A 14,267-nucleotide genomic window follows, 5' to 3' on the forward strand; every position below is an offset into this window, starting at 1 on the left:
GGGCGTGGCGACCCCTGGTTCCTATCACCACTGTAAATAAATCAAAAGAATGTAAAGAACCAATCAAAACATTTCTGGTTTTCTTTACAGTGAACCACTTCACATAAAACCACCATGTATGAATGTTTACATCTCGAGGACTGAATTAGTTAGAAATTTTGAAAAATATGGTGGAATTCCCCTTTAAGGTTTTCAAATAACGTTCCTATCCAGATGCGTGTTCACGTCGAGGCGACAAATTGTACTGATTTTGCCGTTAAAGTGCCTTATCAGTAATGCTCAAATTGACGTTATAAGGTTAGCCTTGTCCACAGCCTGTTAAAACCAAGAGAAAAATCCTGTACCGCAGGATAAAAGCCCCAACTCAGGACCACGAAAACTAGGGGTATAGCCCAAATACATTCCTATTAGACATCTAGGGCGCTATATAGCCGCAGAAACCTCAGTCAGCCACTACATAGGGACCACAGCTTTTTGGGATTTAACCCGACAAGCCTGGCGGTACGAGAGCAGAGAGGGCATGTTTAGAGTAGGTGTGGCACCTACGTCTGTTTACGCCCATTTACCGAGTGCTCAGTGGTGATTGGTCCTTATGATGAAGAGAGGCGGAGTTTGACAGACGGGCTTTATAAACCTCTGTTGCTGGTTTGGGTCAATGAGATTCAGTGCAGATGCAGTTTGATTGAACGCGTCAACGTTAAAATGCTTTGTCACATAACTCGACCGGACTGTGTAGTTATGGAGGTGGAGGTTGATCCCAAAGCGAACGGAGAGGACTGTCTCAACAAGGTAAACTCGCAGACGACTTAGGTAGTTAATTAAGTGTTCGGAGGTTTGTGGGTTTGTGAAGGACTTCTTGAATTCGTAGCTCTTCATCTAGTAAGATTAACGTTTTATTCATAACCGTTATGCTGTTACTTTACCAGCTGGGTGAGCGATCAGCAGCAAACACGCTAAAATTGTAGTGAGTGAAGGATCGAGGTTCGTGCTTGATGAAGTTCTTGATGACGTTGCGCACGTTGTTCGTTACGTAATTTCTACACCTTCATGTACAAGAATAACAGATGGCCTTTAGTACAGTGTCGGCAAATACTAGTAACAACACTAGTATTAGTGTGATAATGATATGACTATCATCATCTTCGTAGTTTTTCATTGTTAAAATGATCTGTTATTAAGTTGTTATTAAGTTCATTCATGATTGAGTTATTAAGCTGTTATTAAATGAATTAAATCTCAAATATTTAAAAGGGGCACTCTGGAATTCAATTTTCTGTTTTTAAGACATGGAAAACCCCTTTGATGATACATCTTGAAAGTATAAAGGTGTGAACTGCTTTGGTCCAGATATACAGCCTTAGACACCTAAGCATATTCTGTAATACCATATATCTTGATAGTAAGTGTGGTTTTGCTCGTAAAATGAAGATCTGTCATTAGAACATTGCTGGTCTCTACAACACTGCTTACAGTGAGGATTTCTGTGTGGATGAAATGATGGACGTATGGATGGAAACACAAAAAAAGGATGCAAAATAGTGAAGTTTATGAAACCAGTGAGGCTGAAAGATGCAATGCTGCACTACAGAGTGCTGCACAATATGACATAACATGGCTGGAATGGTTCTTTAAATCTTTAAAACACTGTGAGTTTCTCAGATGTTAGTGGTTGTAACAAAGGAGAAAAGGCTGTGTTAATCACATGCTGTTTCACAGGTGTGTCAGAGGCTGGGGATCATTGAGGTGGACTATTTTGGACTCCAGTTCACTGGGAGTAAGGGTGAGAGTCTGTGGCTGAATTTAAGAAACAGAATCTCTCAACAAGTGGACAGTGTGTCGCCTTGCAGACTGAAGCTGCGAGTGAAGTTCTTTGTGGAGCCCCATCTCATACTGCAAGAGCAAACTAGGTGAGTTACTGTTTTATTGGATACTTATTGTGTGGTCATCTCTCTGGTCTAAGCATTTCCTCTATAGATGATGCTGTGCTGCCTGCTGCCTTTCACAGTCTCAAGGCAAATAGCCATGTACACTTTACATGCACTTACATTCCAACTCTCACTGACCAGTGTATAGCTCTGTATCCAGCCTAACAGTGACCCTGATGTGCCTGATGCTCTGGTACCCGCCACACACTCACTACCGTTTCAATGCAGCGCTGAGAACGGTCCACCACCCAGATAATATCTGGTCAGATACTGACCAATGATGAAAGGGGTAGGGGTTGGATGACAGTGATTGATCCTTGGACTAAGGACAAAATCAGTGTTTTTCCATAACCAAAGTATACAGACTTGTGCCCACATCTTAATGATATTAACCTATCATTTATTATCCTATCATTTACACTCTGTGCTCAACCAGCTTAGAGATCCTCGCTAAATATTCTACAATATGGAAGGAAAATGCAAAATGACTTTAATCATATTATGTCATATTGAAATCTGAAGTTAAGCATCTCCTTTAGATCTTTAGATAGGCAGCCAGTATTATGAAACAATATGAACACTGGCTTTTTTGTTTACGTGAATGGGTGACCAGCGGAAATATTCCAGGTTTTAATAGAATTTATAGGAATACGCTTCTGCTGATCTGCCGAGATACAGTTATTAGCATTTTGGCTAACAAAATGAATGTAGTTCATTCAACCCTGCTGAAATAAAACATGACAAACTGGTCATGCTGCTGACCAAAACACATCTGCAATTTGAAATCATTATCAAAGGTTCTTGCGTGGTTAACATCATTGCAATGTTTGTGTGTTTTTGACTACGGCTGATCGATATCTTGCGCCTAGGCCACATCATTTGGCAGAGTAGCTCATGAAAAGCCTGCAATCCAGAACAAATCACAGCAAATCAAGAATGTACAGAAACCCGCTGGTGGGCAAGCTTGAAGCTAATATAGCTAACAAGCAATGGAAGCTTGAAGCTAATGAAGCTAACAAGCAATGGACGCTTGAAGCTAATGAAGCTAACAAGCAATGGACACTTGAAGCTAATGAAGCTAACTGCATGCCTAAATCATCACATGCTAACCTCATAATTGTTTTGCATGGTTTGACCTACTATCACCTGTAAATTGGGCAAGGTTTGAGGCACGTTTGCACAATGTTTGTGGTAAGTTTGTACAGTGCTAACATACTGGCTAAAAGCATCCATTACTACTTAGCTATATTAGCCTCATAGCAGCAGTTCTAAACTAAAGAAGCAAACTTGAGACACTGAACATGCCTTAACTGGATAAACAAGATAAAAGGACACCTGTGTAGATTAAATTTTTAGCCATGGCCAATCTGTGACCATCAGAGGTTGATAATTTTGTAATGTACTGTTTCAATGCAGGCATTTGTTCCTGATGCACGTGAAAGAGGAACTTGTCAGAGGAAGTGTACGGTTGGATTCAAATCAGATGGTGGAACTGTGTGCCCTGTTGGCCCAGGCAGAGTTTGGAGATTACAATCAGAATACAGCCGAATATTTCTGCATCCAGATCTACGGCCAGGAATCCCACCCAAGCACCTTGAACAAGTAAGCCATGGTTCTAAGCGGTAATCAAAACTAAACGATTGTCTTAAAATGTTGATTGAAATTGCAGAAGAAATTTAAAGTATAAAAAAACTTGTGCCAGACTAAACTATTAAAAAAAGGATATTTAGAAATCATGAATCAATTGATTATAAAAGAACAGAGATCGCCAATGCAACACACTTCTATCTCAGATAGTCGTTGCCCGCATGATTTATGGTTGCACCATATATGGTTTTTTGAGTTTAAACAAATTTAACAGGCACCAAAACAAAATGAGACTTTATCCCACCAGTGTTTACAATGAAAATAACCATAATGTAGATTTACATATATACTTTAACTTATTTTTATTTTATTTTTAAAAGTTTTTTTTGAGGTCATGCTCATCTGACAGCCATATTCAAGCATGCTTGGCTTGTTGCTATAGGTTGTGACATTTTGTCATTGAATAGATATCAATATTCTATACATAAGCCTCAAAATGGGCTTTTCTTGATGGTTGCACTGGATGATATTCCATAAAATGAACCACTACAGACAATTTCTGGTAGTATTTTATGATAAAACTGTAAGCGTGAATGCTTTGCAGCTTTGCTATGTAATGAAAAATGCTTTTTTCCAGAATTATGGCAAAAAAAGTCTGATGTTTCTTATTCAAATTTTCGGTCTACCTTAAATACAGCAGTTGCACACTCGTGCTCATACAGGCATTTGAATGTAACTGCTACATCATCTAAGGTGGAACAGGAAATGAGAATAGGAAGCTAACTTCTGCTTCATGTATATGTCCACTGTATACAACTCAATTACAGTCAGCTAAGCCAAACTGAACCAAACTGAGATGGGGACCACTGGTTTAACCCCTAAATTACTACAGATATACACTTGGATGTAACATTAATAGTTTGTCTTAGCATTCTTGTGCTTGTATGCATGAGTTTATACATTAGCTCACAGTAACTGGCCCAAAATGTGGTTTGTAAAAGCTCATTCTCTTGTTGCGATTCAAATGGAAACTTCATAGGAGTAAGGGCATTTCAATTGTACCATTAATCAGAAAATGTTCACAATATACTTGGCTGACCAGTGTGTGTAATTGAGTGTATGAAAGTTTTTCTTTGCTTTGGCAGCATTATTGCTAGGCATAAAGAGCTACAGGGTTTGAGCCAGGCTTCGTCAGAGTACCAGGCTCTACAGCTGGTGGCCTCTCTGGAGATCTATGGTGTGGAGTGGCACTGGGCACGGGATACTGAGGGACACAAGGTGGCCATTGGTGTAGGACCGGAAGGCCTGCTTATCTGCAAAGAGGATTTCACACCCATTAACAGGTAAAGATGCAGGAAGACAGATGAATACTGAACACCATCAGAAGTATATCGTACTAGTTAATGTAAAAAATCGGTTCCACACAATTTTCATCTTATGCCAAATGTAGTAAATTAGCCAAGACAGCCAAGAGAACTTGGTATCCAAAGTTTATTTCTTTAGTTTTGCACTAGCGCTATGTGGCTAATGTAACCTGCCGAAATCTCAGCTTTTCACAAGTCAACTTTCACTCTGAGAAAGCATGCAAACAGTTAGCAGACTGGCTAAATAATTCTAGCTAAACAGGTACTGTGTTCTTTTACTTTTTTCTTTTATAATTATAGTGGCTGTTTATAAAATTTTAAAGCTGTTACATATGTTTTGCAAGTGCTTGTTAGCTAGGTACTTTCTATGGCAGGCTAACACCTAAGAAGCTAATGAGTAGTAGCACTGTCACAAAAAATTATATCATTACCAAAATATATACAATATATGTGAAATGCAAATACAAACAGAAAGCAGTGATTAGTAAATCCACTTTCACCTGTATTGAATCAAAAGAAGTACAGCAGGAAGATGTTTCATGTTTTTTTGTATCAGCTTCGTTCATTCTGAAATGTATGACTGCAACACATTCCAAGAAGTTGGGACAGAGCAGTTTAAGACTAGAATATACATTGTTAAATGATCAGAAAACAGTTTAAAAGAGGTGATGTAATCTTGCTTGGAAATGAAAGGAGCATCCAGAGAGGCCTGGACCTTTATGATCAAGTATAAGCTGTGGCTCACCATGTTGCCAAATCAATGCATCAACAAATGGTCCTGTTTAACGGTTTAAGAACGTTCTTCAGTGAGTGTTTTCAAAGATTTTAAATATTTCACCCTTTACAGTGCATCAAAAGATTCAGATAGTCTGGTAAATGTTTGCACCTGAAAAGCCTAAATGTACAATAGAATGCCCAAGACTTTCCATCCCTCAGACAGTACTGCGTGCTACCGCATGGGCTCAGACATGTTTTGATAAACTGTTGTCAGTGAACACTGTTCATTGCTCCATCCACAAATTCCAGGTAAGACTGGACTACCCACAGCAAGGGCTGTATGTCAGCAACTTTCAGAAACATTGCCAACTTCTCTGGGCTTGACCTCAACCAAAGTGGACTGCTGCACATTGGAAATGTGTATTGTGATTTGATGACTTCAGATTGTTAATGGAATAACTGATATCTTGTTCTCTTTGCCAAAGAAGTAAAGGACCATCCAGATTGTTACCAGCATAAAGTTCAAAAGCCACAGTCTATCACATTATGGGGGTATATTATTGCCCATGGCATTGGTAACTTGCGCATCTGTGAAAGCACCATTAACAGCTGAATGGTATATTCACATTTTTGAGCAACATGTGCTGCCTTCTAGTCAAGTCATATGTAATCAGTGAGTGTGGGAGCTAAAGTGGCCTTCCTGTCTCCTATTGAGAACACATGCCACATTATGAAGTGCATAATATTACAATAAAGGTCACGTGGTGGCACAGCTTAAGGCAGTGAGGGTGGTTAAAGGGGAAGGATGATATTATTGTTAAATATTACTTTTCTCCACCTGCTGGTGCACAGTGATGTGATCAAAGATTACAGGAAAGCAAGAACATTGTTTACCTTTTGACTGCATCAGCTTTGTAGCTCCAGTGCAAAACTAAAGCAGCAAACTTTGGAATTTCAGATGCCAAACATGTCTTGGTCGACAACTTTTGCTTAAAATAGTTAAAGAAAAATTGTGTAAATTTGATTTTTTGCTGAACTGTCGCTTTAAGAGTTCTGCTGCCTCACATTTTCTAATGGTTTAAAAGACACTATTTTGGTTCCTTCCAGGTTCATATATCCAGCCATTCAGATGGCCACTCAGTCTGGAAAGAATGTGTATGTGACCATCACTAAAGACAATGGAGATAACCTGGTCCTACTGTTTAAATTCATCACCGCTAGTGCTGCCAGCGGACTGTACCGGGCCATTACCGAGATCCATGCATTCTACAGGTAGAGAATTGTATCATTTGTAATGCTTTGCATGGATTAGTGTTTGTTTGTGAAGAAGTTTGTATTACTTATGTACAATTTTAAGTACTACTGTAATATAAAATATAAATATTTTAGCAAAGCAAATAATCACAGAGATATGATGAGGTAGATTGTGTCCACTTTTCATTACTGAACTTGGCCAGTCCTACTGGCCGTCTTCCTGGCCCTAGGCGGAGGAAAATGTTTACATATGTTTTCAAAATATTTGTTTTGGTATTGTAATATATTCACATATGGTTTTGTTTATGGTTTTTATTTGCACACACACACACACACACACACACACACACACACACACACACACACACATATATACACTGCTCAAAAAAATAAAGGCAACACTCAAATAACACATCCTAGATCTGAATCAATTAAATATTCTCATTGAATACTTTGTTCTGTACAAAGTTGAATGTGCTGACAACAAAATCACACAAAAATCATCAATGGGGATCAAATTTATTAACCAATGGAGGCCTGGATTTGGAACCACACACAAAATTAAAGTGGAAAAACACACTACAGGCTGATCCAACTTTGATATAATTCCTTAAAACAAGTCAAAATGAGGCTCCGTATTGTGTGTGGCCTCCACGTGCCTGTATGACCTCCCTACAACACCTGGGCATGCTCCTGATGAGGTGGCAGATGGTCTCCTGAGGGATCCCCTCCCAGACCTGAACTAAAGCATCCAACTCCTGGACAGTCTGTGGTGCAACGTGGCGTTGGTGGATGGAGCGAGACATGATGTCCCAGATGTGCTCAATCGGATTCAGGTCTGGGGAACGGGCGGGCCAGTCCATAGCTTCAATGCCTTCATCTTGCAGGAACTGCTGACACACTCCAGCCACATGAGGTCTAGTATTGTTCTACATTAGGAGCATTGGTCTCACAAGGGGTCTGAGGATCTCATCTCGGGACCTAATGGCAGTCAGGCTACCTCTGGCGAGCTCATGGAGGGCTGTGCGGCCCTCCAAAGAAATGCCACCCCACACCATTACTGACCCACTGCCAAACTGGTCATGCTGAAGGATGTTGCAGGCAGCAGATCGCTCTCCACAGCATCTCCAGACTCTGTCACGTCTGTCACATGTGCTCAGTGTGAACCTGCTTTCATCTGTGAAGAGCACAGGGCGCCAGTGGCAAATTTGCCAATCCTAGTGTTCTCTGGCAAATGCCAAGCGTCCTGCACGGTGTTGGGCTGTGAGGACAACCCCCATCTGTGGACGTTGGGCCCTCATGGAGTCTCTGGAGAGTTTCTAACCGTTTGTGCAGACACATGCACATTTGTGGCCTGCTGCAGGTCATTCTGCAGGGCTCTGGCAGTGCTCCTCCTGTTCCTCCTTGTACAAAGGCAGAGGTAGCGGTCCTGCTGCTGGGTTGTTGTCCTCCTACAGCCTCCTCCACGTCTCCTGGTGTACTGGCCTGTCTCTTGGTAGTGCCTCCAGCCTCTGGACACTACGCTGACAGACACAGCAAACCTTCTTCCGTCTCATGCTACCACGAGTGTGAAAGCACCACCGACATTCAAAAGTGACCAAAACATCAGCCAGAAAGCAGAAAGAGAAGTGGTCTGTGGTCCCCCGCTAATTGCCAATAATTTCCACTATCCAATATATATATATATATATATATATATATATATATATATATATATATATATATATATATGCAGCAATTTAATAAAAGACATAAAAGCATATGTAACACAGTTACACATTTAAACTGAATTTTGATCTTCTGTTGACCAGGCTCAATGGCTTGATTTTACATATTAGTGGAACTTTGGACAACGGAATATAAAATTAAAACTTGAATGGATGCTTTCATTTTGTAAATGTTTATATTATACTTTCTGAGCATGCTTAAATTTAAATCTTAAGTTTAACTCGACGATGTCTTACATACGTATGATTTTTGTAAGAGGTACATCATATTAGAAATTGAAATGTAAGTTAAATGTCATTACCTTCTCTGAATCACCTTTACAACTTTTCTTTATCCATGTTGCATCTACCTTCCTCTTCAGTTCCCAAATGATTGCAAGAAATGCACATGGACAGTACATTTACTAAAATCGATCAATGCTTAACTTAAACAGCTTCAGTAGCTACATAATCCAAATACTGGGCTGCAGATATGACTTGACTGGCATAAAATTAGATAACCAAGAAAACTACAACTTCCTACACTGATTAATGAACTCGTCAGTTTAAAAAGGGTGTTTGAACTGTGAACTTAGGACAGTAGACACTAAGTATTTGAACTGGAAGAGAACTGATAGTTTAGCCTTGAACTCAGTGTGTGTTTAACTCTGCATGAATATACCACTACTATACCCCTACATCCTATTTGTCTTCATTTAACCCTTCAGGTGTGACACAGTGACGAGCACAGTGATGATGCAGTACAGCCGCGATTTCAAGGGCCACCTGGCTTCACTTTTTCTCAACGAAAGCATTGACCTCGGCAAGAAGTACATCTTCGACATCCAGCGCACGTCCAAGGAGGTGTATGACCGGGCCCGGCGCACGCTCTTCAGCACAGGGCTAAAGAAGGATGCCCAGCGCCCTTGTCTGTCACCTCCCAGACAGCCGGAGGTGGGGGACGAGGAGGAGACTGTGTATGAAGCCTGCAGGGAGAAGCTCCAGAGGTTGCAGGAGGCTCTGACCTGTGCCCTTTGCTGTGAGGCTGAGATTGACGCTGCCTTCTGCCCCTGTGGACACGTAGTCTGCTGCCAGAAATGCGCTGTCCAGCTTCAGGTGAACGAACCCAGATTCTTACTGTTAATAATAACACAATAGGTTTCTAATTAAGGATTTACCTACTTTGATTTCTGACTAACAGTCAATGAATCATCCCCCAACCCCACTCCAGACCTTCATAAAAAAGTGAATAAAGAAATAGCTTCAATAGGAATACCACTATTTTTTCGAAATTTCGGAAGGGTTTAATTGTTGATATGTAAACAATATCATTCAAAGTGGTTCAGGAATGGTAATAGTAACCGGGTGTCACAGTGTGTACAATTTAGCATGACAGTGCCTCCTACACCCTCTTTTTTCAGTGGAGGGCCTACATCATATTCAAAGTTGCACTTTAAACCACTATTTTTGGGGAAGCTGACACTCTCCCACCTAAGCAGCAAAATGCAGTAGGGGGGGAGACCCAGCTCGCAGGAGGAACTGGACACAACTAATTTGGGGAGAAAACCCCAAAAACCACTTCATTCGCAATCATATATTGCAAGGCACATCACAAACACAATATATGTCAAAGTAATCTTATTTTTTTCTTTGAATAAGCCTGTGGTTCTTTTATTATGTGATTAGTTTAACAGAAGTTTGGGCTCCATTGTCATATTGAACATTTTGTTATATTATATATATAATAATAACATACAGTGTCATTTTTAAACATCAGACTAGACAAGAAATGTTCAACATTCAATATTCAAAATATTATATTATATTTTATAATTATAATAATTTATAATAATATTTTATTATACCGTACTCGATATTATACAGCTTTCTCAGCTTTTACAGAATCATCTACAGCTCTGTTCATCATTCTGGATACCTCTAACATTTCTGTGATTCCAGTCTTCATTCCAGACTTTTGAACAGTACTTGTAGTTGTTGACTGATGGAACACATTCAAACACAGTAGGCTTAAATGATAGGTTTGTAAAGAGCAGAGCGGAAACCAGCCTGATCTACTGTACTATATGTTTTATCTTGATCAGTAAATATAGGCTCAGTGTCACGTCATGCTCAAAAACGGTCATCAGCGCTCTAGTGACCGATGAAGTTAATCATTGAGGAAGTACACACTGTAGAGTTTGCATAACCAGTGGTTACCCTGCACAAGCTGCAACTTGAGGGACCAGCTGCAACTGTCCCGTGAGGCACAGACTGTTGATGACTAAAAGTTAACAACCTTGTCTAACCCTAAGCAGAGCCTTATTTAAGCCTCAGTAATAATGCACCACAGTTGAAAGCATTAGTACTGAGTAATTGCACAACAGCAGAAAATGAGTACTGGGTAATCCAAGTACCTCCTTTCAGTGCATAAAATTACCCAATACAGATCAGTTTATGGCCCATTACCATTTTCTTGCTCCAGTGCAAAGCTAATTAAGCTAACTTCTTTAAATGTGTCTTGGATGATCAACTACAACTGTGGTAAGGTGAAAATTGTATAAACTTGATTTCTCACCAAATTATCTCTGTAAATGAATGTTGAAATTTTTGAAAAAGCCCTAATATGTATGATATTGTCTCTATTCAGTGCTGCCCAGTGTGTCGTTCGGAAGTTGACCGCATTCAGCATGTCTACCTACCCACCTGCGCCAGTCTGCTTGATCTTGTGGAGCCACGCAGGGACATTGACAACAGACACATTGGACTGGCACCTGACAAGAACATCCCAGAGGGTTACAGAACGAAGGAGAAAGTTTGTACAGCATAGAAATTTACAGAGGGTTCATCAATTGAGTGTTCTTTAAAGGGGCTGTCAACTTATTTCCATAAGCCGTTTTTTTGCTGTCAGCTATAAGGTCCTGTATGAGTTGACTATTGACTGTCAAGTAAACAACATTGGGCCTCATTCACCAACTTTTCACCAAATTTCTTCTTAAAATCCAATTATGCTGTTTTCACGTTTCAAGGATTCTGACATTCATCAGTGTTTTCTTATTTGGGATTTGCTTTTAGGTAAGAACAGAATCTACACACACTCAAGAGCACAAAAGTGTTGTTTAAGACCTCGTCATGAATCTGACAGACTGTTTCTTAAGACCCTTCTCAAGAACAAATTTAAGAAAAAGCCTAGGAGGATACTGGTGAAGGAGGCCCAGTGTGTATGTGGTGTTTCACTGCATGGATGGGTTAAATGCAGAGGTGAAATTTCCCTGTTGTGGGACTAATAAGGGTCTCTTAACCTTTAGTTCAACCCAAGCAACTAAAAATCAACAAACTAGCAAGCTAGCATTTTATATTACCCCTTCCCTTTATTCTGCCTTTCATTGTGCCATCACTTTTTTTGTGGTGTCCCTCGAGACACATACAGTACTTGGCCAACAAATAATGATTCTAGACATAGTGCTATACGTTATATATTTAACATTTGCTTATGTTGGAATGGCTATGCCACGGAAAAAATGCTAGCTCATAATTCCTAGGAAAACTAGGAAAAATAAAAACAAAATGCCCCATCAAATGGGAATTCTTACTTAGACGTTTGCTTTAGATTCATGAACAATACAGATAGCCCTACTCCAAAAAAACAGCATATGTTGTGTTTTGGATGCTGTTATGCTGGTCAACCAGCATGACCATGTTGCGCGACCAGTTAAAACAGCACCAGACTGGCGTAAACCTGCATAAATTAGAATTTTTCAGCTGAGAGTAGTACGTTAAATCTACAAAACGAACCTTAAATGATAGCTCTTTTAATCAGGCCCTTGCAATATGGACATTAACACAAAAAGAAAGGTACTTATCGCTCATATCTCTAACATTAGCAGCTAGCGTGTTGCAAATAACACTCCCTTTTTTGGAAGTCCAATTTTTCCCAATTTTGTAGCTTGGAACATGCTACTTCCAAGCATTGACTTCAGAGTTTCTGTACAGTTTGAAACAACAGCACGGTCCTGCAGTTGAGTTTTTCTACTGTAAAACTCTTTTTGGTACAGTTTACAGCCCCTTTATATTCAGCTCACTACAATACATGGTAGCATACTGTGAGGACGGTGACGTCAATGGGTAACCATGGAAAACCTTTGGGACTATATATCTGCAATAGAAGACATTTTGCATGAAGTGACAAAAGCTGAGATTACTATTCTACGTCATTTCTTGATGTCTTATACTATGCAATACCAACTCTAAAATACAGAGTATATGTTTTGTATTTATTTCTTTAATGCGTAGATATATAAACTCTAGAAGAATGAACTAACCTGAGTGTGCAATAGGATCATGTTTTGTAGTGGCAGAAGGCTACAACATTACTTCATTTTTTAAATATAATTTTTTTTATCAAAACTTTTTGTGATGTATATTATGTGGTCATTTCACAGAGTTAATATATTTGCTTTTCTTAAAGGTATGGAATGTCTTTTATTAGAACTTGCTATTGTCCAGATGGGGCAGGTTTTTTGAGGGCTCTAGGCACATGATATACATTATATGTCCAAAGGTTTTTAGAGACTGGCTCATTCAACATTTCTTCTGAAATCAAGGGTTTGAATAGGGACTTTGTCCCCTCTTTGCTACAGTAACAGCCTCTACTCTGAAAAGGCTTACACTAGATGTTGAAACATTACTTTAAGGATTCAGCCACAAGAACACTAGTGAGGTCAGGCACTAGCGTTGGATCACTCAAATTCATCACATGTAATGGTTGGAGCTCCATCACTCCAGAAAATTAGTTCCACTGCTTCATAGCCCTTTGCTAGGACCTGTATATCCCTCTAGAAGAAACTTGGCTTTGGGTATGATGACCATATCCTCATGTTTTATTAAGATCTTACAAGCTGTGTTGAACACCTATGCTAGCAATGGGTGCACCAAATATTAGCTGAATTCACTAATTAGAAGGGGTGATACAGTTATATGCAAAACATATGACAAAACAATGTCATATTGTTGATTTTTCAAGTTACATGAAGTAACACAATGTCTGCAGCAAACAACTCTTAAAAAATCTTTTTTTTTTGCAAATACAGCTACTTTATACTTGATTAACTTAAAAAGTAGAAACCGCCGCATGTGCCAAAGTTTAGACACCTTTCCAATTATAATGTCTCAGATTTTAATTAACACAAGTGTCACTTCAAGTGCCATTAGAAATTGACAGCTGATGACAATTGCAGAGTGTAATAAACTCTCTGACTCTTCAAACTTCAAGACCCAACAACCATGGGCTCGCCTGAGCAGCTGGCTGAGGATCTGAGAATCAAGATAATGATGTCTACAAAGTAGAGGAAGGCTTTAAAACTATCAAAGCACATCCATCTTACAATGTTTATTCTCTGAAATGCCTTAAAGAAATGAGAGTTTCTGACACTGGGCAACTGTAGATGTCAAGGCAAGACCAAGGAAATTCTTCGATAGCTGGCCAGAAAGGCAAAGCAAAACCCCCATATTACAGCAAAGGGCCAGCATGAAGGTTTAGCTGACAGGTGTGGCGGTGCACCCTTCTCCTGTGCGCCATTGCTTGCACAAACATGACCTATATTGAAGAGTCATCAGAAGGAAACCTTAACTGCCACCACATCTAAAGTATGGAGAACAACATCTACATAAGCCAGAGGCATTTTGGAAACAAGTGCTGTCGATGAAGTCTCAGAAGA

The 14,267-nt window shown here is 39.7% G+C and overlaps 1 protein-coding gene across 1 annotated transcript; it reads left to right on the forward strand.

Annotated features, from left to right (window-relative positions):
• The first annotated feature begins 670 nt into the window (after positions 1-670).
• mylipb (myosin regulatory light chain interacting protein b) lies at positions 671-12,973 on the forward strand. Its single transcript, XM_017724533.2, has 7 exons — positions 671-789; positions 1,717-1,907; positions 3,342-3,527; positions 4,658-4,855; positions 6,701-6,865; positions 9,282-9,669; positions 11,201-12,973. Exons 1-7 carry the CDS (start codon positions 703-705, stop codon positions 11,378-11,380), a joined length of 1,395 nt encoding a protein of 464 aa, XP_017580022.2. The 5' UTR covers positions 671-702; the 3' UTR covers positions 11,381-12,973.
• Positions 12,974-14,267: the final 1,294 nt, after the last annotated feature.

This window comes from Pygocentrus nattereri, chromosome 3 (genome assembly GCF_015220715.1).
Source record: "Pygocentrus nattereri isolate fPygNat1 chromosome 3, fPygNat1.pri, whole genome shotgun sequence".
Classification (NCBI taxonomy): domain Eukaryota; kingdom Metazoa; phylum Chordata; class Actinopteri; order Characiformes; family Serrasalmidae; genus Pygocentrus; species Pygocentrus nattereri.

What these genes read in the sequence shown, in the direction of transcription:
- mylipb (XM_017724533.2), top strand. Translation starts at nt 703, where the DNA reads ATGCTTTGTCACATAACTCGACCGGACTGTGTAGTTATGGAGGTGGAG. An exon ending in CACCCAAGCACCTTGAACAA is followed by an intron (nt 3,528 to 4,657) that starts GTAAGCCATGGT and finishes TTGCTTTGGCAG; the next exon opens with CATTATTGCTAGGCATAAAG. An exon ending in GATTTCACACCCATTAACAG is followed by an intron (nt 4,856 to 6,700) that starts GTAAAGATGCAG and finishes GGTTCCTTCCAG; the next exon opens with GTTCATATATCCAGCCATTC.